General features: G+C 40.8%; 2 protein-coding genes across 2 annotated transcripts in view; both read right to left on the reverse strand.

Moving 5' to 3' along the window:
• Positions 1-5,919, reverse strand: part of cyth1a (cytohesin 1a) — a 28,459-nt gene extending 22,540 nt beyond the window's left edge. Inside the window, exon 1 of the mRNA XM_072443273.1 lies at positions 5,725-5,919. Within this exon, the coding sequence (XP_072299374.1) occupies positions 5,725-5,803 (79 nt within the window). The 5' untranslated portion in view covers positions 5,804-5,919. The remainder of the gene's footprint in view (positions 1-5,724) is intronic.
• Positions 5,920-11,687: 5,768 nt separating this feature from the next.
• Positions 11,688-22,024, reverse strand: usp36 (ubiquitin specific peptidase 36). Its single transcript, XM_072443275.1, has 20 exons — positions 21,869-22,024; positions 19,893-20,158; positions 19,592-19,813; positions 19,391-19,501; positions 18,520-18,622; positions 18,378-18,445; positions 18,222-18,292; positions 18,052-18,134; positions 17,852-17,963; positions 17,638-17,778; positions 17,452-17,552; positions 17,243-17,375; positions 16,821-17,165; positions 16,480-16,701; positions 15,734-15,855; positions 14,236-14,883; positions 13,949-14,142; positions 13,567-13,764; positions 13,380-13,495; positions 11,688-13,309 (listed from the first exon to the last, which is right to left on the reverse strand). The coding sequence occupies exons 2-20, from the start codon at positions 20,143-20,145 to the stop codon at positions 13,181-13,183; spliced, it is 3,372 nt and encodes a 1,123-aa protein (XP_072299376.1). The 5' UTR covers positions 20,146-20,158; positions 21,869-22,024; the 3' UTR covers positions 11,688-13,180.
• Positions 22,025-22,331: the final 307 nt, after the last annotated feature.

A 22,331-nucleotide genomic window follows, 5' to 3' on the forward strand; every position in this document is an offset into this window, starting at 1 on the left:
ATTTAAATTGCAAACCATGACAACATTATCTTGCTTACTGTCGCCCCCTACTGGTTCCATACGATACTCATTGGTCAACATGAACATGAACAAGAACATGAACTGTTTCATCTCCACATTCCTGGACATTCCTATAGCTGCTTAAACGTGATTGTTCTGTAATATAAACATATGGGCCAATGTGTTGCAGACAGAGAGACAGCTGCTCAATATAACAGGTCCTGATGAGGTGCAACAGCTCCAGCCTGTCAAGGACATCTCCTCAGGCACTTTTCTCTTCCTGTCTGCACATAACACACACTGTTATAACAACCTGCACACCACAGGCACATTCATTTGTCCCTTTTCCATTTGGATATAATGTAGTAGTAGCAAGGCCTAATTAAATGTCAATCAGATCTGAAAATATAGATATTTTTGCATGATTTATTTTCAACTGGGTGCTGTCAAAATGATACAATTGTTTCATATTTTACTGCTATTTTAATCCATGTCTCTCTTCATATTAGAGACTAAATCTGACACTATTGTTAGAGAAATTGTAAGAGAAATTGTGCATACATTCAAGGATTTAAGATCATAGTCCGTCTTTCTTCAGCTAAATACTTTTACAGCTTTGTCCACCACCATAATATGTGTTCATCAATAACTTGAAGCTAGCAAAACAGAAAATACTATTTATTTCCTGCTGTATTGTCAAAGCCTCTTCACTTCATTGCTGCTCATCAGGATAAAAAGGCAACCATCAAAGATCTTCTCTGGCTTCCACAGCTGCGAGCTCAAATCCTCATTTACATTCCCACACAGCTCATGTCGAAGGCGCTCACTGGCAAACGTAGCCTGGTTCAGCATCCAAATCTCTCATAAAAACGGCACTAACATGAATCACACACGCCTCACGTAAGAGGTGGGAAAAGTATTGAAATGGTTTGTAATGAAAATGGTTGCGAAAAGAGCTGAATAAAAATGAAAGAGGAAATAACTTGTGTTGTAAAGCATTTAAAGATGTGTTGTAGCATATTTCTGGTGGATTGACACAATATCGTCTGAATATATTTACCGTGAGGCTAAAAAAGAAAAACAATAATATACATTTTTGTCAATATCATCCACTGGTATGACACAGGTAAGCTACGAGGAGGCTTTGTCATAATATATAGAAACTCATGTACTCTAGTGTTTATAGGGAATGTTGAACTGTATTTCACATATGAAACATGCCCTATTTGGAGCAATTCACCATTTTAACTTCACATAGGCCAATACATCTTTATTTGTACATAACAATACTGTCATTGTGAATGTGCCTGTCCCGATAATTACTATAAGTGATCGGGGACCATATTTTTGGGGCTTAAAATTAGGGCTGTGCAATCTGACAAAAACAATAGGCTAATAAAATTGGGTTTATTCAAAGCACGGTATAATTCTGTCATATCCTACAATTTAAGTAAATATAAACTGCCTTCCATTACTTATAGATATGTAACCTCATTTGATTTAGGTTCAATTATAATTAATTTGTGCCCACTCCTCAGAAAGTCAGGGGTAAACTTGTTTCAAACCTCAATTTCACACAATTTAGCAAATTTTCCCATTGTCAATTAGAAAACACAAATGAATCTAATACATTTGATAAAATGCCCAGCCCTACTTCAAATATATTGTGCAGAGGAGGTCAAATTAACTATTTAAGTGTTTCATTATTATTTCTTAATTATTAGGCCCGAGCGCCACAAGCTGGCGAGAGGCCTATTAATCTCATAAGGCCGTGCGAAGCACGGCTGCGAAAGTGCGTACGTAGTGCGCACGAAATCGAGCGCGAAGCGCTCGCCCACTTCCAAACACTCACTAACGCACTCCTTCACTCATGCACGCCCCGTGCATACTAATTAGTAGTAGGAAAATGGAACATTACCGTTGTAAACGGGCGAAGCCTGTGCAAAAGTGCGCACTAAACGAGCACTTTACATTGAGATGACGACCGCGAAGCGGTCGTCATCCCCATATAAAGCACTCATTTGCGTAGCTCACGAATACGTTCCCCATCTCTTGCATGTTCCGTGCATATAAGCATGTAATGCAAAAATTGAACATTATTACTGTATAGAGGGCCAAAAACACAAAGTGGGCGGAGCCCACTCAAAATTAACGAAAGTACCCGTCAGTGACCAGGGACCCACACCATGAGGTAGGAAAGCGCGAGCGCTTTCCGAAAATGTATAGTTTATGATATTTGAAAAATGGGAAACATTGTTTTCGCATCGGAATATTCTTCTTCTTCTTCTCGGGACCAACCCCCCTATTTTTCACCCAGTGAACATTGACGAAAAGTCACAAAAATGTTCACACCTCTAAAAATCGGGCCTCTCTACATTCTGGCTATTTCCCTTTTCTAAAATAAAAAAATTGGCGCGTCAGCGCCCCCAAATGTACCAAAAATGCATTGAGAGATGGGAAATGACCCAAAAAAAATCTGATCGTAGAATCATGAAATTTGGCGCAGAGGTAGATGGTGACAAGAGAAGTAAAAAATATTATTACGGCAACGCCGTCCGCCCAACCAAATGTCGGCAATATTGCTTCAAAAATGGCTAAACATGACTTCGGAGTTTTTCCAAACGTCGTACTTTTACGAACTCCTCCCAGGGCGTTGGCCCTAAAAAGCTGAAATTTGGTGAAAATGCTACTGAGGAGTGGGACATCAAAAGTTATCCAAATTACATTGATACCTCTCACGGTCTGTGCGGCGAAGCCGCAAACTGTAGCTAGAATTTCAGAAATCTCCCATATTTAAAATTTCTGCCGTTTGCGCAGATAAAGTCCGAATAGCGTCAAATTAGAATCAGTTGTTAAACTCTTTGCCCTAAACCTACTTGAAGTGAAATAAATTCATTTGGCGCCACAGCGCCCCCTACAGATTTTATATGGAGGTTAAATGTTTAGTTTTGCGAAATTATATGAAATGTGACACACAACTCAATTTTAGCATCCCCATCAAAAAAGTCAATGAGACCCATGTCATAATTGTTATGGCGTTGCCGTAACGATGACCGAAACCTTTCATGTTATTCCAATGGGGAAATCGCCAGAACATGTTTACACTTTAGACTTTCACAAACTCCTCCCAGGGCGTCAGCCCTATTAACCTGAAATTTGGTGAGACTCATCTTCAGGACCATCAAAAGTTATCCACATTTTCATTCAAAGAGTCACGGTGTCTGTGCGGCAAAGCTGCACATTTTGCCAAGAATTCAAAATAAAATAGCTTTTTGATGGTAAAACAAAGGGGAGAAGATGTGACAGCGTCACAGATTCAGCAGTAGGCGTAATAAAAGGACAATTGGGGCGCGTTAGCGCCCCCTCCTCTTGCGGCGTGGCGGCGGTGTGGCGGCGGTGTGGCGGCGGTGTGGCGGCGGTGTGGCGGCGGTGTGGCGAGGGCCGATCATTGCCGCTTGCGGCTATATTTTTTCTTGTTCTTCATCGCTTTGAACTCTAATTTGACCCCCTGAACATGCTCAAAAACTCACCAAACTTTGCCCAAAATTCAGAATCGGCAAAAAATTTTGTTTTTTCTGGGCCATTTTTTTTTTCCTAAAAAAATGGCGCGACAGCGCCACCAACAAAAGTCAAAATACATTGCGCCTATGGGAGACGCCCCGAGGTCAACTTTGTCGTAAAGCTACGAAATTCGGAACACGCATTCCTCTTGTGAGGACAAAAAACAAATATTATTGTGGCCACGCCCCCAGACTTACCCTATGGCCGCCATCTTCCTTTGAAAATGAAAACACGCTGTGTTAGCCATTTTGTTCACGTCAAACTTTGACGAACTCCTCCTAGGGCGTTTTGCCCACCAACTTCAAAATCGGCGTACGTCCTCTGGACAAGTGGGGCCGCACATTTTGCCAAGAATTCAAAATAAAATAGCTTTTTGATGGTAAAACAAAGGGGAGAAGATGTGACAGCGTCACAGATTCAGCAGTAGGCGTAATAAAAGGACAATTGGGGCGCGTTAGCGCCCCCTCCTCTTGCGGCGTGGCGGCGGCGTGGCGAGGGCCGATCATTGCCGCTTGCGGCTATATTTTTTCTTATTTTTTTTTATAAGAGTTTATTCGTATGGTTATTGCATTAGTGGAATCGTTTCAATATCATAATTTATCTGGACATTGTAGCAATATATCAAACTTCTACATTTGTTGACAATGACAATATGATTTTAGCTAGACATATTCTATTATTTGCTGCAGCTCCAATGTTGTTTTTAACTATGAATTCCTGTAACAAGATTTTGACACAATCCGTCTCTTTTCGTCGATCTGATTTAGCGAAGACAACGGCTTTGTCTTATAAACACGTTGACAGTCTGCCTGGAGACTAAACCAGTGTAATCACCAAATATTATCAAACGCAGGAACGTGTGCTGACAGTGTCTGCCTGTGTTTTCTGGGACATAATGAATCACACTTCTCATACCCATACGAGTTTACTGTAACATCCACAGATAAGGGCTATAAACTCTGCCAAACTCCACGTAAAGTCGCTAAAGAGCTCTTAGAACCACTCATGAAAGGCAATGAACTCGCTGTGAATCACTTATGAATGAGTCATTTCAAATATAATCCAATCACTCCCACAGCGTTTTACAGTCACGTTTTGAACACCGTTACAGTTATAGGTGTCATGAACTGGCACCCGTTCATTTCTCACACTGGAAAACGGTATGTAGGGGGAAAAACAAACAAAAAACTTGACAATTTGCTTTGTATTATTATCTGTGCAGTTAGATAAGATTGTGAAGTGTACTAAATTTACGTCTTTATCACAAGTTTACCAGAGTATTTCAACTTTCCAACCTGAAAAGTAACCTTTATTTACTTTTTGAGTCTAAATAAATTATAAAATAAGCAACGGTGATGCATGTCCATGTCCAGAAATTCCTCTTGAAAATAAAGATATTTGGAAAAGGGAGATAAATAGTAGAAGTATAACGTTTTCCATCATTGTCAGAAGCACAAAAAGTCAATATATCGTCGATCGACGATATATTATATATATATATATATATATATATATATATATATATATAATATAAGATAAGATATTCCTTTATTGTCCCACATGGGGAAATTTCATTGGTGCAACGCAGGTAGATACAGAGGTAGATACAGAAGAACAGATCACTTATAGGAAGTCTGAATATATCGTCTTGTTTGAATCATACAGTTCCTCTGTCTTAGTAGTAGTTCTCTCCAGTTCACGTCCAGAAGTACCCCCTGTATTCAAACATTTCACCAATCCCAGTGCTGATTAGGTTATTTAGAAACCCCTGAGACAGCATTGCTTCCCCTTTCCCCTGCTTTGCTTTGCTTTGCTTTGTGCAGTCAGCTGATTCAACACAAACACATGTAAAGCCCGTCGTGTCGACCCATGTCCGGGAGCGCACAATGTCACTAAGGGAGACGTGCGCTCCACTAGAGATTTGAGCCCGAGCCTGCTCAAATCTACCTGGGAGTTGCTTATCCAGGTTAAGAGGGTGATTAGAGCTCACCCTGATGTTGTAAACACTAGGTTGGATTCTATAAACACAAGTATTTATACACGTATTGCTTTAAAACTAGTAATTCAACATCTAACAAATTATTCGACAATATTTGGGATGTTAACAATTCTATTATGTATTAAAATGTCGAAATTGTCCGATTTAGGAGAAGGCTTTGATACCTGGAGGCGTCTGAGCAGAATTGGCTGGGCACAAGAAGCTCTGAAGGCTGGACACGCACAGTTCGCTCACGGTCCCCATGGCTCTGGTGATGGCACATACAGCGGGCGTCCTGTAGCCTCCTCGACGTGAACGTAAAGTCAATCCAGAGCGGTGTGTCCTCAGACAGCCTCCTGGTTCTGCACCGGCGCCCTAATCCCCGGAGAGGTGAACGCACAGCTCGGCCTGTCACACTTTCGCTTCGGCCTGGATTCGTGCGCCAAAAGTTCTTCAGACTTTTTTTTCTTTTCGATGAGACTTCTGCTTTCTCCTGGTTCCTCATTCGTCTCGGGCTTGTGCCATCCTCCTCTGCTCTCGCTGCCTCGCTCTCTCCCACGTGCTACTTCACATTCTCATTCAGGAGATATTCAACAAAACAAGGGCGTGTTGTGACCACTGCACTGGGAACGCATTGACCACAAATATGTTTAGCAATATTAGGTTGTCAGCCAAAGCCATTGCATGACGGTCTTTAAAAGAGACAAAAAGAGTAGCTAATGTATTCAGTAAAGACTCTTTACTGAATACATTAGCTACTCTTTTAGTTTTAACTTTAGTTGCTTGGTAACCAGATGGAAAATAAGGATTTAAAAAAAGAAAAAAAGAAAGAAATTGGCATCATATTCAGTTGTTTATTCTAAATATTGCATGATTCACTTTTCATCTAAAAATTAATCGACCTGCTTGTTCCCATGAAAATGCTATTGCTTTAATAGTGTGGCAAGCCTGGGATTCTTTCACACTGCGAAAGGAGGAAGTGCACTTTTAGAAGAGCTTTTCTGAGATGTTGAAGTGAAGCTGGGGCTGGCCACACAAGCACAGCCAATCGACAATACTTTATTATTACATGCAGACAGCGTACTGTACATGGGTCTCATTTTTGTCACAAAGTCCTGCTTTGGGGGGAAAAACACAAAATGTACTAATTTACAAAACAAAAACAGGAACGGCAGCTCACCATTTATTAAACTAAATGTGTATATATGTAAAATACCTTGAGGAGCATGTATTCTTACTGTGAGTGGGGCCAACTATCCACAGTTGGACCTGCAACTTGGCCAGCTTGTCTCTGGTGAAAGGAAAGTGTAATGCCATAGTGTTGGCAAAGCAATGACCTCTCCATGGAGACAAGCAGGAGACACTTCACTTACAAACAATCACTTTGAGTATAGTAATAGTTGTTAGATTTTAGACTTGCCCAGAACTAAATTTGACATGTATTACAAACCACAACTTATGTTAAAAAGATTATTAATTCCCATGGTTTTAAAGGTTCAATTTAGCATCAACTCACACATTTGAACAGCTATTATTATAAGTCTGTCATAAATGTAACAAAGATCTGCTAAATGTGATATGGGCATGTCACAGGTGCAGATTCTGCCTCCACTGGCATTGCTCCCACACTTTCCACTGTGACAGGGGAAGTCAAAATTGCAGCAGCAGCAGCAGCAGCAGCAGCAGCAGCAGCAGCAGCAGCAGCACCAGCAGCAGCAGCAGCAGCAGCAGCAGCAGCAGCAGCAGCAGCATTGTCACGGGATGAAAAGCAGTCAGCATAATAAGCAAACATGTCTTCCATTTACAGAAATACTGCTGCTATAAATATGTCTAGACCTGAACCCCACAACAACAGCCGAGCGTGTGTGTGACTTGCAAATTTAGAATAGAAATGTATAGAATCAAAGATAAAATGGTGTTTAAAGGGAGGAATTTAGATGTGAAATACTTCCTCCGGTGGACAAAGAGTGTAACAACAGATTCCAGACCATTTCACCATCTAGTTAATCACTGCTAGTAGTTCAACTGGTGACTATGCTGCCCCTGAACATAGAGATGTAACATAACACAAAATACTATCTATCTATCTATCTATTCCTAAATGCATGCGAGTCCTGTATTCATATTTCAGTGGTTTCTCTAATTATTCCTGGATATGTATAAAAATGTGCACATGAAAAACTGATGCAGTTATTGCACTTCATTAAATCCTCTGCCCTACTTATCGAGATATATAGTTATACTGCAATCCCATGGAAGGAACCGAATGAATGAAAAGTGGAGGTGGGCAATATATCGATCATGTAGCTGCCATTTTGGGGCAAAGTCCTTGAAAAGGTTGTTTATCAACAGCTCACAGATTTCCTCTTAATAAACAACTCATTTGATGTTTTTCAGTCAGGTTTTAGACCTCATCACAGCACTGAGACTGCTCTTGTCAAGGTGACAAATGACATCCGCCTGAACACTGACACGGGCAAAGCTTCAGTCTTAATTCTGTTAGATCTGAGTGCTGCTTTTGACACTGTCGATCATGGGATCCTCTTACAGAGACTAGAGGACTGGGTGGGCATCACTGGCACTGCCCTAAACTGGTTAAAGTCCTATCTGGAAGACAGGAAGTACTTTGTTGAAATTGGTAGCTGTGTCTCAGACCACATGACCCTGACCTGTGGAATGCCCCAAGGGTCAGTCCTGGGTCCCCTTCTGTTCAACCTCTACATGCTGCCGTTAAGACACATTTTCACTGCGTATCAACTGACCTATCACAATTATGCAGACGACACTCAGATCTATGTTTCACTATCGGCAGGTGACTATGGACCAGTAGATTCACTCTGTCACTGCATCCAACAGATCAGTGTGTGGATGCAAAACAACTTTCTCTAGCTGAACTCAGACAAGACTGAAATAATCGTTTTTGGCCCACAGAAACAAAGAGAAAGTGTTAGCGGTCACCTCCAGAGTCTCGCTCTAAAACCTACAAACCAAATTAGAAATCTGGGGGTAATAATGGACTCAGACTTGAACTTTAATAGCCACGTCAAATCAATAACATGAGCAGCTTTTTACCATCTAAAAAACATTGCCAAAATCAAAAATATAGTGTCTAAACCAGACTTGGAGAGACTCATCTGTGCGTTTGTCTCCAGTAGATTAGACTACTGTAACGGCCTGCTCACTGGTCTCTCCAAACGAGTTGTAAAACAGCTGCAGTACATCCAGAACGCTGCTGCTCGGGTCCTGACTAGAACCAGGAAATATGATCACATTAGTCCTGTTCTCAGGTCTCTGCACTGGCTCCTGTGGCTCAGAGAATAGACTTTAAAGCAGCTCTGCTTGTGTACAAGTATCTCCATGGCCTAGCACCAAAGTACATCTTGGATATGTTAGTGCCATATGAACCATCTCGGACTCTGAGGACCTCAGGGACCGGCCTCCTGCTGGTGCCAGAGTCAGGACTAAACATGGGGAATCTGTGTTTCAGTTTTATGCAGCTAAAATCTGGAACAGTCTTCCTGAAGATGTGAGACAGGCTTCAACTCTGACAATGTTCAAATCTAAGCTAAAAACAGTTTTGTTTAGCTGTGCATATGACTGAAACAATTTTTTCTTTGCACTTTTCTCTTTTGTTTGTGATTTTATTAGTTTAGACAATCAGTTGGATTGATAATTTTTAATTTAGTCAATTTTATTGTATTTCTGTTTCTGTAATTTCTTTGTGATTTGAATGCATTTTTCCTGCTGTGTGAAGCACTTTGAATTGCCTTGTGTATGAAATGTGCTCTACAAATAAACTTGCCTTGCCTTGCCTAGATAATATTGTGAATGCTGTTTTGAAGACATGTCAAATTAGACTATGTAATTTAAAGTTAGAAAAAGAGCTGATTAAAAATACAAATGATATTTAATCCTCAACTAATACGTTTAAAGACACGTTTTAACATATTTCTGTTGGACTGACATAATATTGTCTGACTATTGTCATCGACTCTGCTCCGAAACATATTGAAATATACATTTTTGTCGCTATTTCCAACAGGAAGGACTTTTGTTCAATATGACAACGCAAAAAGTCAAATGCAGTCAGCAAGTATGTTTTGATCCAGTGGGAGGTAAATCACAAAGACAGTGAGTTGCTGGACCTCCTACACAATACAGACCGACTTCTGATAACTAACTGCTGATTTTCTATTCAAATCAGCACAACAGCATCATATTTCAGAGGCACAGTATTCACAAACCCTTCAAAAATGCCAGATATATTATTAAAATGACAGCTGATAAGGCCAACATATGAGAAAAACACAAGGCACTTTTAAGTTTTCTCAAGGCTCGTCTTATTATAGCAACCTTTGTTATTCCTCTTTCAGCAGCCTCAAAGTAAAGTCTACTACGCCTTGAAACTAGAGCAGCAGAAATTGGGCGCCTCAAAACATGTCACTTTGCTTATCTGGAACATAGTGAGGCTTTCAGAAGGAAATTATCATGTTATAAGGGACAAATAACCATTAAGAAAAACCAGGCATGGCCACCGAATGTTCAAAGTAGCAGTTTGAAAAGGAAAAACTGTATTGATGACACCCAAAACCACAGCAGCGCCACACCTAAACACAGACTACTTCCTTTGTATGCATTATCTGTAGAGAAATGGAGCTTTTCAGGAAGTGGATAGAAAGAGAGAAACTGTATAAAGCACACCCAAAGATATAGATCATAACAGACTGAATTCTCCCTAGAACTTGGTCAAATGTTACAAAAGGACAGCAGATTAAATGATTTTGTATGGGTTATACAGTAGGTATGCACTCTTTTTTCTTGTAAGGTAAGTGAGTCTTCATCTGATCCTAGTCCACGCACACGTCCTCTTTCAAATACTTCATTCCTTTGCTTGAGTTATAGGATATGAACTCAGTAGTGAGAAAATAACCACAATGGGCAAGTCAAGTCTTAACAATAATTCATTCTCTAACTGCATGAGCCCACACAATGCATATTATAGGACTTACTCCCCAGCACTACAGAGCTGTCAGTGAATTGTAAGCGCTCTGGCTGTGAAATGCTTTCTCTTTATGCGTCACAAATTAACAGATTATTACATAACTCTTGAACTGAACTTTAACCAGGACGTGGTTCAACTGCAAAAAAATAAATAGATAACCACATAAACTGTTCAAAAATTTAACCTTAAAAATACTAGACATAAAATATTTTGTATATAACTCGAACTACTGAGTATTTATTTCACTGGCAGAGCTTTGCACAGATCTGGGAGAGTAAACACTTTGCCTAATCATTATTATGTGTATCCTCACTCTCCTAAATGGTGAGACTTCCCCTACTTTTTCAATGTAACAGATGCAGTTGTGAAATGAGGGCATTTCTATTTTCAGAAGCATTTAGCAGACAGAGAACTAAAGTGTTAAATAATTGAGACATTGGTGCTGGTGCACACTGAGCATCCTGGATAATCACATGTCACATACAGAGCAGGACCGTGGCTGGAGACGCATTATGAGTTTGTATCTACTTTAAACAGGCCACGATACTTCAGTCAGCAGTAGATATGTATACTAACACTTCAGCAACACAACTGCAGCGTGATGATGTTACATGATCCACCTGTTTAGAAGGTTTCAAAAGATAATGTTAAATCACGCCAGCGTCAAATCCCGTCTGGACTCTAGACACAACATGCAGGACAGACCCACGCGGCTGTGGGACTGTGACAGAAGAAGAGCGCACACATGAGGACATCAGTGAGACCACGGGGATGAGACCACGAGGGTGAGACGTACCGTGAGTGCCCTGCATCCTGCTCCACGGGCTTCGCTCCAGACCTGGTCCTTCCCGCTCCGTCAGTGGCTGATGTCGCGGGGAGGATAATCCGCCTGTGAAAAAGGGCTGTGCTCGGAGTTGGTGGTCCTCCTCACTGCGGCTGTCGTGCCCCTCTGCCTCCTGACAGTGCTTGCCCACTGCGCTTTAGGAAAAGCCCGAGCGCCTCGAGCCGTGCCCATCTGGTAGTGACGTCACGTGGCAACTCCTGAAACTGACCGGACATTTTACTGCTCAGGCCAACTTGTCCTGGTGACTAAACACATTTAATATGACCCTACTCAATAATAATTCCCATACACAGACACATGACTGGAGTCACAACTTTATTGCACCCTGATATTCAACGAAAGAGTAGTAAGAGACTTTCACTATGAAAGCTCTTTTCCCTGGTCAGAAAACCTGGTGCAAAATATCAAACACCAGAGGATGATCCAGTCACGCTGGATAAAGTCACTGTTCTGTCCTCATTAGTGACACAGAAAAGTAGTTCCTATACACACAAATGACCAGCACATTTCCAGATAAATCTCAAGTTCAACATCGGCTGATCCATTGCTTGTACATTAAAGACCTCTCGTATATCTTAAATATTCATATCATAAAATCCTAAAGTTCTTTGTGCCAATTTAAGGCAACATCTCTAGAACGGACAAAATGCATGGACGAGTCTATACAGCATGATGGACTGTACAGTCTTCTATTTTTGCAAAGCATGTTGAATTTGTGACAAACACATCTAAACATCTGTGCTAAGACAATCCATTGGCTCCAACACCTCTGGTAATTGTATAAAACAGTTTCTACATGATGTACAAGATGCAACATCTTTTTAACAGATGATCAAAATAAGGTAGAGGATAAAGTTTCTTCCTGAAGCTTAGCCCAGTTTTAGTGACCAGCAAGTTCTGTAGAAATTGCATAGATACGAAAATAGATGGTGGAAACAGTTCCTTAGCATGTTGTAATACATTCTAACACAACGGCTAAAGATGAAAATAAAATAGTTTTATTTAGATACAATAATTAAGATTGTGGTGAAGTTAATTACAGAAAGTCAAGTCAAACCTTCAGACAGGAGAATGTAGGACTGGTGGATATGAGACTCATGGGAGAATAGCTGCATCATTTCACTGCGCACTTCAAGGCTTCTCCAACCTTAACCTCGTCATTACAAAAACAATTGCACTTTTAAGTTGTTGATGAACCAAACTCAAAATGATAAAAATATCTAAAAATGAACTGAAGATAAAAACTGATAAAACTAATCAAAACAGCATGCATGGTTAGAACATTGTGGCAACTTTAAAGTCAGATTTTTTTTTTAACCAAAAGGCAGGTAAAGCTTGGTCCTTTAAAACAAGCCACAAGCAACAAAACAAAATGGCGGAAAATAAAAAATATAGCAAAACATTATTGTAAAACTATATTTGTATGTAATTTGGTATAATAGAATTTCAAAGAAGATTAGAAAGGTCACTTCTACATCGAACCACGAGCCCTTGGCTGAACTCCATGACTGTATCAGCAGCAGCCACTTCCTCCCAGACCATAGCCTTAGAAAGTGGCTTTATTGTATCCATTTGATATAATTAGACCCCATTAAAGATGTGTTCACACTTACGATAATTTATGCAAAATGTGTAATTTATGTTAAATATTTGTTAACCAGGACACAAAGAACCTGCTGTATTTACGATCAATACCTTTTCTCTCAGCCCCGCAGCATAAGCAACACAAGGTTAAAGTAACAAAGGTATCTGTCGGAATAAGGTGAACATGTGTCCATTTCTAGATAGTTCCATCTCAGCGCCTGATCCCGAAAGCCCTCCTGCCTCCGGGGGTCACAGACCACTTGTTCCTCTGGTCCTGGATCTTCTGGAAGATGCTGCCGCTTCTCCACTTCTCTCTTTTATAGTTTTTCACTTTTTTCACCTGTTCAAAAGAAATGACATTAACACACAATAACATTAAAGGTTTATACTGTTTATCGTATTGTCTTTACCTTTCCCCTGTCAAAATCTTCATCCCATTCATCGATCACAGTGTTGCATTTGGCGTGGCGTGCATCCGCAGAGGCATCTCTACTGACCGCAGACGACTCGCCGTCCCAACTGAGGACTAGAGAACCATCCAAACATCTTAGCACAAACACATGGTACAATACAGTTCACATTGTTGCATTAGCCCACCATTAGCTCCATAGGCCTTGTCGGTGGAATTCTTGAGCAGCTCCACAACCACATCGCCCGTCTTTTTACCGTCCCACGCAGAAGGAGCAGGGCGAGCAGCACGAGCCGGAGCGTCCTCGGACTCTTGTGCAACAGAAGCCGGAGCCTGGCTGCGCTTGTACCCGTCTTTCACTTGACTGTCCCACAATACTACAGTGGCTGGAAGACACAGTGTGTGCAAAAGAGAGTGATAAATTAAGGCTAACGTCACATAAAGCTGATTAAACACTAGAAATTAATATTGATCTACTGGATGATTTGAATGAGAGAAAATGAAGGGCTTCACTGTTGGCGTCGTCATGGTTATATGTACTTAAGGTAATGAAGGTTTGGTTTCTCTTACCAGTAGTTTTTTTGCTCGTCTTTTCTTTTTCTGTGGTTTGAGGATCCTCTAGTTCTTGTGGCCCCGTACTTTCAACCCGTTCGCTCTCCTCCGACGGTTCCATTTCTTTTAGCCTCTTCTTCTTGATTTTCTTTTTCAATTTGATCAAAGCTCCTGTGTTTCTCTTACTAAGTGCGGACGTTGACTGTTGAAAGCTGTGATGGAACAAAATCAGACGACAACGTTAACACAAAATATGCAAATATGCTCTAAATAGACAAAAAACAAACAGCTTTTGGATGACGCACCTTTCAGAAAAACTGCACGTCAAAGCCGTGGCCTGCAGAGCCTCAAGTACCTTTTTCCTCTTCTTCTTTTTCGTATTCTTTTTGATCAAACCCTGACTATCTTCCTTGTTGATCGAATGGGACTCGCGACGCTCTGGGCTGGCGCAAACGGCCTCGTCTTTAGTCTTTCCGACGTCAGGGCAGGACGAAAGACTCCAAATCCCCCCCTCGCACCAGTCCTCGTCTTGAGCCGACGTTTCTAGGTGGTTTGGGACGCTTTGCTTTTCCGTAACGTCTCCGTTCTTTCGCTTGCGTTTTTTCCGTTTCTTCTTGCGTTTCTTTACGCTCGCAGGTTCGCCGGTTTCAGCGCGCGTCTCCGCTTCTGCCGCCACGTCGCAATCCGCCTCGGAATGTCGCCTCTTCTTTCTCTTCTTCTTCCTCTTCTTTTGAGTGACCTCGGGATCTAAACCACCGTGTTGCATTTGTACAGTGACGTCGACGGTGCTGGAGGACTTGCTGGTCTTTGGGGCCAGATTGTGAAGCCCATTGGTGATAAAAGAAAGGCTGGGGTTGAGTTTTTTGTGAGGGGAAAGCAGAGGCTGTGTCTGGGGGCTCTGCTGTTTGAAGGTTCCACTTGTGTGAACTTTGGGTGAATGGAATGGGTCAGCTCTACGGAGAGATAAATAGAAAAATGTATGAAGACTTGTTATTTTGCTAAAACATTGTCTCTAATGCATTTGCTGATGACAATATTCTAAAAATCTTAATTCCTTCCTGTCAGATTCAAATAATAGAGAACAATTCGCTGCATTTCAAAAAAAAAAAAACATTTTTTGTTCTAAATCACTCACTGCACCACATATGTAAATTCAACTGTAAATTATGTGTAAAGTGAGCCTATTTCTTTTTTATCTTAATAGCCTATTCTTATTTTTATCCTATAGCAGATTTAAATTGTTTTTCTTTTTTATTTATATAGATTATTTTCTTTTCTATTTTTAGAACAATGATAAAACAGTGTTTATTTTACCATTATTATTAGTATTATCTTGTCTTGCGCTAGCAGTTTTTATTTTATCTTTATTTTTCCCTTCCATTCCTTATTAGGAAATTAGGTTTTGTCTATAGGAGATTTTGTGTATAAAAGTTCTTCTATTTAAAGTGTTTTTTTAAACTTCCTATAAGTTATCTGTCCTTTTCCTCTGTATCTACCTGCGTTGCAACAATGAAATTTCCCCATGTGTGGACAATAAAAGAATATCTTATCTTCACCAAAGCAAGTTCCTATGTTCTGTTCAGTGACAATGGCAATACACCTTTTATGATTCTAAAATCTGTGATAATATTCTTTGCTAGTCGAGGATAGTATGTATCAAAAGTAGTGTCAGTATGTGCATTTCAATAAACAGGCATCCATGACGACGCTGTAATGACATGTTTCATCGTGTATGGACCTGCAGCTACGACACTGCTCTCGGCGCGTGGGCCAACAACAGGAGAGCGTGTCAGAAGGTTGTACCTGTGAGAGTGCCCCGATGGCAAAGAAAGAGGGTGTAGTTGAGTTTGATGCATAGGGTCACTGGGCAGCTGGCGTGGCAAAGAGGGCAAGGCATCAGTGCTGTTGGGACTCTCCCTGCGAGCCTGCAGTTATCGACATAAATAAAAACTTGGTGGTCTAAAGAAAATAGCAATGAATGTAACAAAACAAAAAGGTACAAATAAGGATTTGGGCAATGAATGGTGAAAAATATGAAGGGAGTAGAACAAAAGGGAGAGAGGATGTCGAAAGAATTAGAAATGTTTTAAGAAAAGAAAGCAAAGGAATAAAGACAAACTGCGCAAGGAAACTATGTGACAGATTAGAAAGGCACATTAGGCATCAAATGATATAGAAAATATTGGATATCAAATATATCACTTGACTTAGAGGACAAACTGCACTCCTATATAATTAAAGAAAAGCGTACCATACATTCAAGATATTTAAAGTAGCGTAAGACCTTGAGGTACACTTTTGGTGTACAACTACTGCAAGGCGCCCAAAATTGTTAATGTAAGTTTAATACACACATTTGCATTGTTACGTGGTGCTCACCAAATTTGGCACATTAGTAACTATTGTTACACACCCCAACAATATATTTCCTTTGCAATGCGACTGGCATATCACAACAGTCATATTGCAATAATGTTGATATGCAGCAAAGCTAAATGCATCTCACATTAGTAATAGTTAGAACTCTGTAATGTAAAGTAAAAGGTCACCTTCTTTGCAGACAGGGCCAGTTTTTTGGCAGGTGGAGGAGACATGGTGCTGGTGGCTTCAGCTGAGATGTTGTTGAGTGATGCAGTTTTTATTTTTGTCTTCTGTTCTTCTGTGCTCTGCGAGCGCTCCACACTTTTGGCCGGAGATGCCACACCATTAGAACCTTTGCGAGGAGTGGACTGTGTCTCTCCTACTGGTGCACTTTTAGGTCCATAAGAATCCTAGATCAAAATTAAAAAAAACATTTCTAATTCTATAAAATAAATATGTACATTTACTTCAAAAGCACAATTCAAAATGTATTTTAGGTGCTTCACAATACCATATAAAAACAAATCACCTTTGAATCCGTAGTGTCTGACGAGGATGAGTCTGACAGAGACTTGATTGAGGTAGACGCTGCTAGACCCCGGCTCTCACTGCCCTGCTTTTTGTCCCCCTCAGTCCGACTGGCTCCATTCACAAAAGGAGTGGGGGTGCTGCTGCGTGACTGGCTCTGAGGAGTGGGTTTCTTCATCTTTTTAAACGGTTCCTCGATGACAGTGGGGCCACTCGGTTGTTTGGGTAGACCGGTCCAACTGGACAGCCTCGGCTGTGATTGGCTGCCCACACCATTTCTAGAAATGGATAAACCCAAACCTCCATCCATGGACTGAATTTTGCGGAGCTGGGCAGGCTCAAGTTTCTAAAAAAGAAGCTCAGATATGTTAGAAAATGCACTGATTACTTACCAGTTACTCTTAAATATTGAATACTTCTCACCTTTGTGACCTGTGGAGACGACAGTGGGCCATTGGTTCTTCTTATTTGGTCTGAAGACGCACCGTTTCTCACAGGATTCAATGCTGCCTGCTTTGCGGTCTGTCCATCTGCATTTTTCTTGGTCTCAGGGATACTAAAAATTGAGGAGAAACCAATAATGTTATCAGGTTCTATATTATAGATGCATATATTTTGCAGATGACACTTACCGCAGATAGAACAGCACGTACGCTTGCTGGTTCAACACCACTTTGATATTACTGGAGTGCACCATTGAATCATTCATTTGGTACCATTGCCCATTGCTTGCCTTTGTAGTGAGAACAAGGGAAAAATCACAATAAAAATGTCTATCAATTGATTCATTATTTAGCATTTGAGTGTTGGATATGTACCTTGACGTAGCAGTAGTAATGGCCAGCATGACAGCTGTAGCCAGAATGCACCAGCACAGCATAAAGGCCGTACATGACTGGATCACCTGAGCTATGAGACATGTAAGGGCGGATGTTAAGAAATTCTGGATATCCAACATCCTGAAAACAACAAATGTGTAATCAATATTTTGCACAGATTTAAAGACCCTTTCATTGAACAACTTTAATGCACCTTGGATATTTTCCCTCCACTAAAGTTTGCAAATCTCTTCAGGGAAAGCGTGAGCACATTTGACGTTCGATGAATTGTAAAGCGCTTGGTCGCTGGCACTTTCTTTTTGCACCTGAATAAAGTTATTCATGAATATTTAAGTCTTATTAAACACATTAGATTCAAGAAGAAATATGAATATGGATGTCAGCTCGACTTACTTGGCACACATGTAGGCATTTTCTCCACTCAACACATCTGGTTTGACAAATAGCTCCAGAGCCCGCACAATGTTGGCAGCTTGCTAAAAACCCCAAATATAACCGATTAAGTTACAGCTTCAGTGACATTATACATATCACGCTTATGCAGTTCAGCGTGTTTACCATACCCGAATCTCGACTGCAATATCCAGGTAGGGATCATACGTATCGGACACACTTTTGCAAATAGAGCATTTCACTGAAGGACACAAATGGAAACAGTCAACAAACCCATATAAAAAGGAAAGTAAATGTATAGAAAAGCGGGAAACCAAAGTAAATACCTCTTGACCTGAGGTAACCACCAAAGATCTGGTGGACCAACGTTGTGGCTTGGGTTTGCCGGTCAAGCCTAAAAACAAAGACAAATAAATATTAGTACAAAAACTGAAATGGGAGATTGCGTAAAATTATAAAAGGTCTTACTTTGGGTATCCATTAAGACAGGCTTTTTGCATGGCATCAATGGTGTACCGCAAAAACTCGTGCGCATCCTCCTGGCTGCCGAAACGAAAGTGTCTGGCAATCTCTGAGGAAAATAAAAGTGCATTATAGCCTCTAAACGCAACCATTAGTGCATTAAAGGGCTTTAAGTGCAAGTCTGCCAGCGTTTCAACACAACTTTTATCAGGCACACCCGTGGATTATTTAGTATACAAAAGGCAGAGAAAATTGCTGTAACGATTTGAAAAGATTTAGCAATTATCAAAGTCCAAATGTCATTCAAAAAAATGCCTTCAAAGACTGCAAATCCATGACAAACCTCATTTGAATAAGCAGTACACGTCATTTCAAGAACTAAAGAATAATAAAACGCACACTTTAACCAATCCTGCAGTTAATATTTTCAAATATCTCAAAACAAAATCGCGGCAGCTTAAGAGGACAAGGATAGAGTAGAGAAGGTCAATGTCTGTACTGACTTATAGCATGGAGGAGGTGTATTTTGTGCTAATGCTGTTCCTCTCAGGCTGCAGTCACAAGGAGACAGAGAGGGCATCTGGGAAACAGGGAGGGAGGGGCGCAGAACAACACCGTTTCACCAGCAGATAGCAAAGTAGGTCCGGTGCAAAGGGAGGCGAGTGCGAGCTATATTGTGTTTTAGTCACCCCCTCCTACAGCCTGGCGTTCATTCACGGCTTGTAATCTCTGTGCCCCACATATGCACTGCAGTTACGCGGCAGGCGGGGGTCGGTGTTGCGTCACTAAGCCTCTGGCAGCGAACGTCAGGTGTCGGTCTTCTCACCGCACCTTCGGCGAGGGCAGTGCAATGGGAAAGGATGGTGAAGAAACTTACTCTTGAGGTCTCTGATGAAGGAGACTGGCTTTATGGCGTTACCAGTGTTTGCAAAGGCTTGGATGATGTGATTCTGCATTACACAGATCATACAAAACCCTGACTGGTGGCCTGAGAAAACAACAACACCACAATGTTTACCGTTTCTACCTTCTTTTACAGGATATTATTGACATTTGGCATGAGAAGTGAACTACTCACAAGCTCGACTGTGCTCCTTTGAGAGTAAGTAGTTGGCGAGTGGTGGTGTGTAGGTGAGACACTGCACTGTGGAGTTGAGGAAGCAGGTGTTCCCGAGGTTGTGGAGGCCGGCTCCCACTCTGTACACTCGCTCCCATTTAAGGGTCAGCTTGTTCCCAGGGAAAAGGAATTTCTGAGGAGCTGGGATCCCATCGCTGTGATTTCCAATTACATTTTCTGAAACTGAAATCAAATATATACAATAATACCCTAAGCTGACAACAGGGCTAATTCATTATTAGGATGCCTTGTCTCGTCTTACCTTGCCTTTTGATTTGGACAGGCTCTGTGACCTTCTTTCCAGGAGAAGTCTCATTCTTGGGATTGAGGATCACATACTTGTTCTTTAAGCTGTCCAGCTGATAGGAGAATCCCTTGCTTGCAGGTTCAAACTCAATTTTTTGCAAAAGGACCTTTTTGGCTGAAGACGCCAGCAATTTGTTGAGATCTCCTTCATCGCTAGTGTCCTTTCGTCCAGGTTTCAATGCCTCTTTGAGTTTATCTACTATCGGCATTGTTGAAACATTACTGCAGAAAGACAGCATAGGTTAAGTTGAGTTCACAAGTGATGACAACTGAGTGAAGAACCTTTTAACAAATGTAGGTGAAAACGAGTATCACGTTCGACCAGTACACATAAAACTGTCAATATAAATTAATACAATAAAGCATGAGATATGTCTGTTTTACTGTAAATAAGTACAGTTACAGAAAAAAAAAATACAGAAATAAATGTATCCAGAAAATATCAAATAAGAGAAATAATTGGGATGTGTCATCCAATAACATTCTAGTGCGCAGGGACCCATGAATGACACAGGGAGGACTCAGAGGACCAGAGTTGTGCTCATCTGAGTGGGCAGTGACGTCATCAAGAGAGGAGAGAGGAAGCACAAAGAGCATGCATTATATGCACAAGGGCACAATGACCTTCACATTAGATGCCGATACTAGAAAAGCTAAAACACCAGCTGAACAGATTGTTAAGTCACAGAAAGGTTATTTACATTAGAACATTATGCAACATTGATGTAATAATCACTCACACATCCGTCTAATAGTTTTATAGAGTTCCTCTACACAATTATAGAGCCCTAAAAAGCCGTTCTGAATTAGATTCAATACAAAATCTGTTTATTTGTTCAGCGTCTTTTTTACATTAGAAAGATAGATGGATAGGCAACAATCAAAATTTCCCCTAAACATTTTTAGTGCAGCTGTGACTTTTTTCTTGTTCTTTAAAGCAAAATATTGAACAAAGGCATAAGAATTTGAACTGTGTAATTAATGTGTAATATTGTCTTGTGTAATGTACAGTGAAAACTGCTTACAAATGAATTGCATTGATAGAGAAAATGTATTTATTTGGATTACATGATTGATCTACAGGATTTCTTTGAGATATTTATGTAAATGGATGTAAAGTCTTCATAGCATATTTACCTTCACTGCAGAGGAATATAGGAATATATACTGAGAGGATATAATTCCTCTATGTAATGAGACGTTCATAAACAAGTATACCACACACTCGAAGTGTCTTGCCCAAGGGCACCACGGAAATGTGTAAGTAAATAGGAGTGAGGATCAAGTTGATAGAGGAAAAAAGCCTCCATTTCTACCACTGTGCCCTGCATTATTATATTACATCCTAATAACAGTTATGGAGAAGTTTTTTATTTTTATTTAGACTAACCTGAACAAAATACTGACTGTGCCTAAATTGAAAAATATTAGCAAATAGGAATAAAAACAAAATAGTTGAATGGATGAAATCTCCATTGAAGAGTGACTTTGACGCATTCCTCTTCATTCAAAAGTACGTGGCAGTGCGAGGTCTACATTACATGGGCCAATCGTCCGAGCTAGTGATACAGAGCTAAAGTGCTAACCATGATCACACTGACTGCAGAGCTTTACACAACATCGAAACAATGCCACGTCTTATTTCACGTGTATGTAAAGAATACCGTGTTGGAGTAAAGAGTAAGCTATACATCTAGAGGAAGATACTGCTTTGTCTCATTTGTCTGTATTTGACAGACACAGAAACATTAGCACAGGAGCTAACTTAACGTGGCTCGCGTCTCCCTGAGCTGCAATGTGCTTTAGCACCTCGGCGTCCCGAGGTTAACAAGCGCTGTAGACGCTAAATTTGTACAATTTACACAACGACATGATGACAATAGAACACATTATTAATCATAACATCCACTCGAAATACAATTCACTGCTTACCTTTTACTTAGAAAGAGAAATGCGCAATCTAAAAGGTCTCGCTGGTCTCAGCTGTAGCACTCGGGTCTGGTATTTTCGCCCATGCTGCATTATGAGAGGGCGGAGCGAAACTTGATTGACAGGATTCAAGAGCCAATCCCAGAATTAGCAACGTAGACGCACATTGTTTTAGCCAATCAGACATTAGATGGACGTTGCGCTGTACAACAAGAGGACGTTGTTTACCATTGATGCAATTGGGATGATACATGGTAACAGTTTTTAATGAGTTTAGCGGCCTCCTTTGTACTCGTGCTTGGTGCACACCATCCATGGTACACACCTGATGTGTGCTTACATCACACAGAAACTGACTCCCATCCAACAGGAGACATCAATCATCAGCCCCTCTTCCATTTCAGATTTGTGAAACACGGGCCAGGCAACGTGACATTTGCCCTCTTCAGTTCGGTCGCTGATAACT

Source organism: Eucyclogobius newberryi, unplaced genomic scaffold (genome assembly GCF_026437365.1).
Source record: "Eucyclogobius newberryi isolate DKJ021-1_F unplaced genomic scaffold, fEucNew1.0.hap1 SCAF_13, whole genome shotgun sequence".
Classification (NCBI taxonomy): Eukaryota; Metazoa; Chordata; class Actinopteri; order Gobiiformes; family Gobiidae; genus Eucyclogobius; species Eucyclogobius newberryi.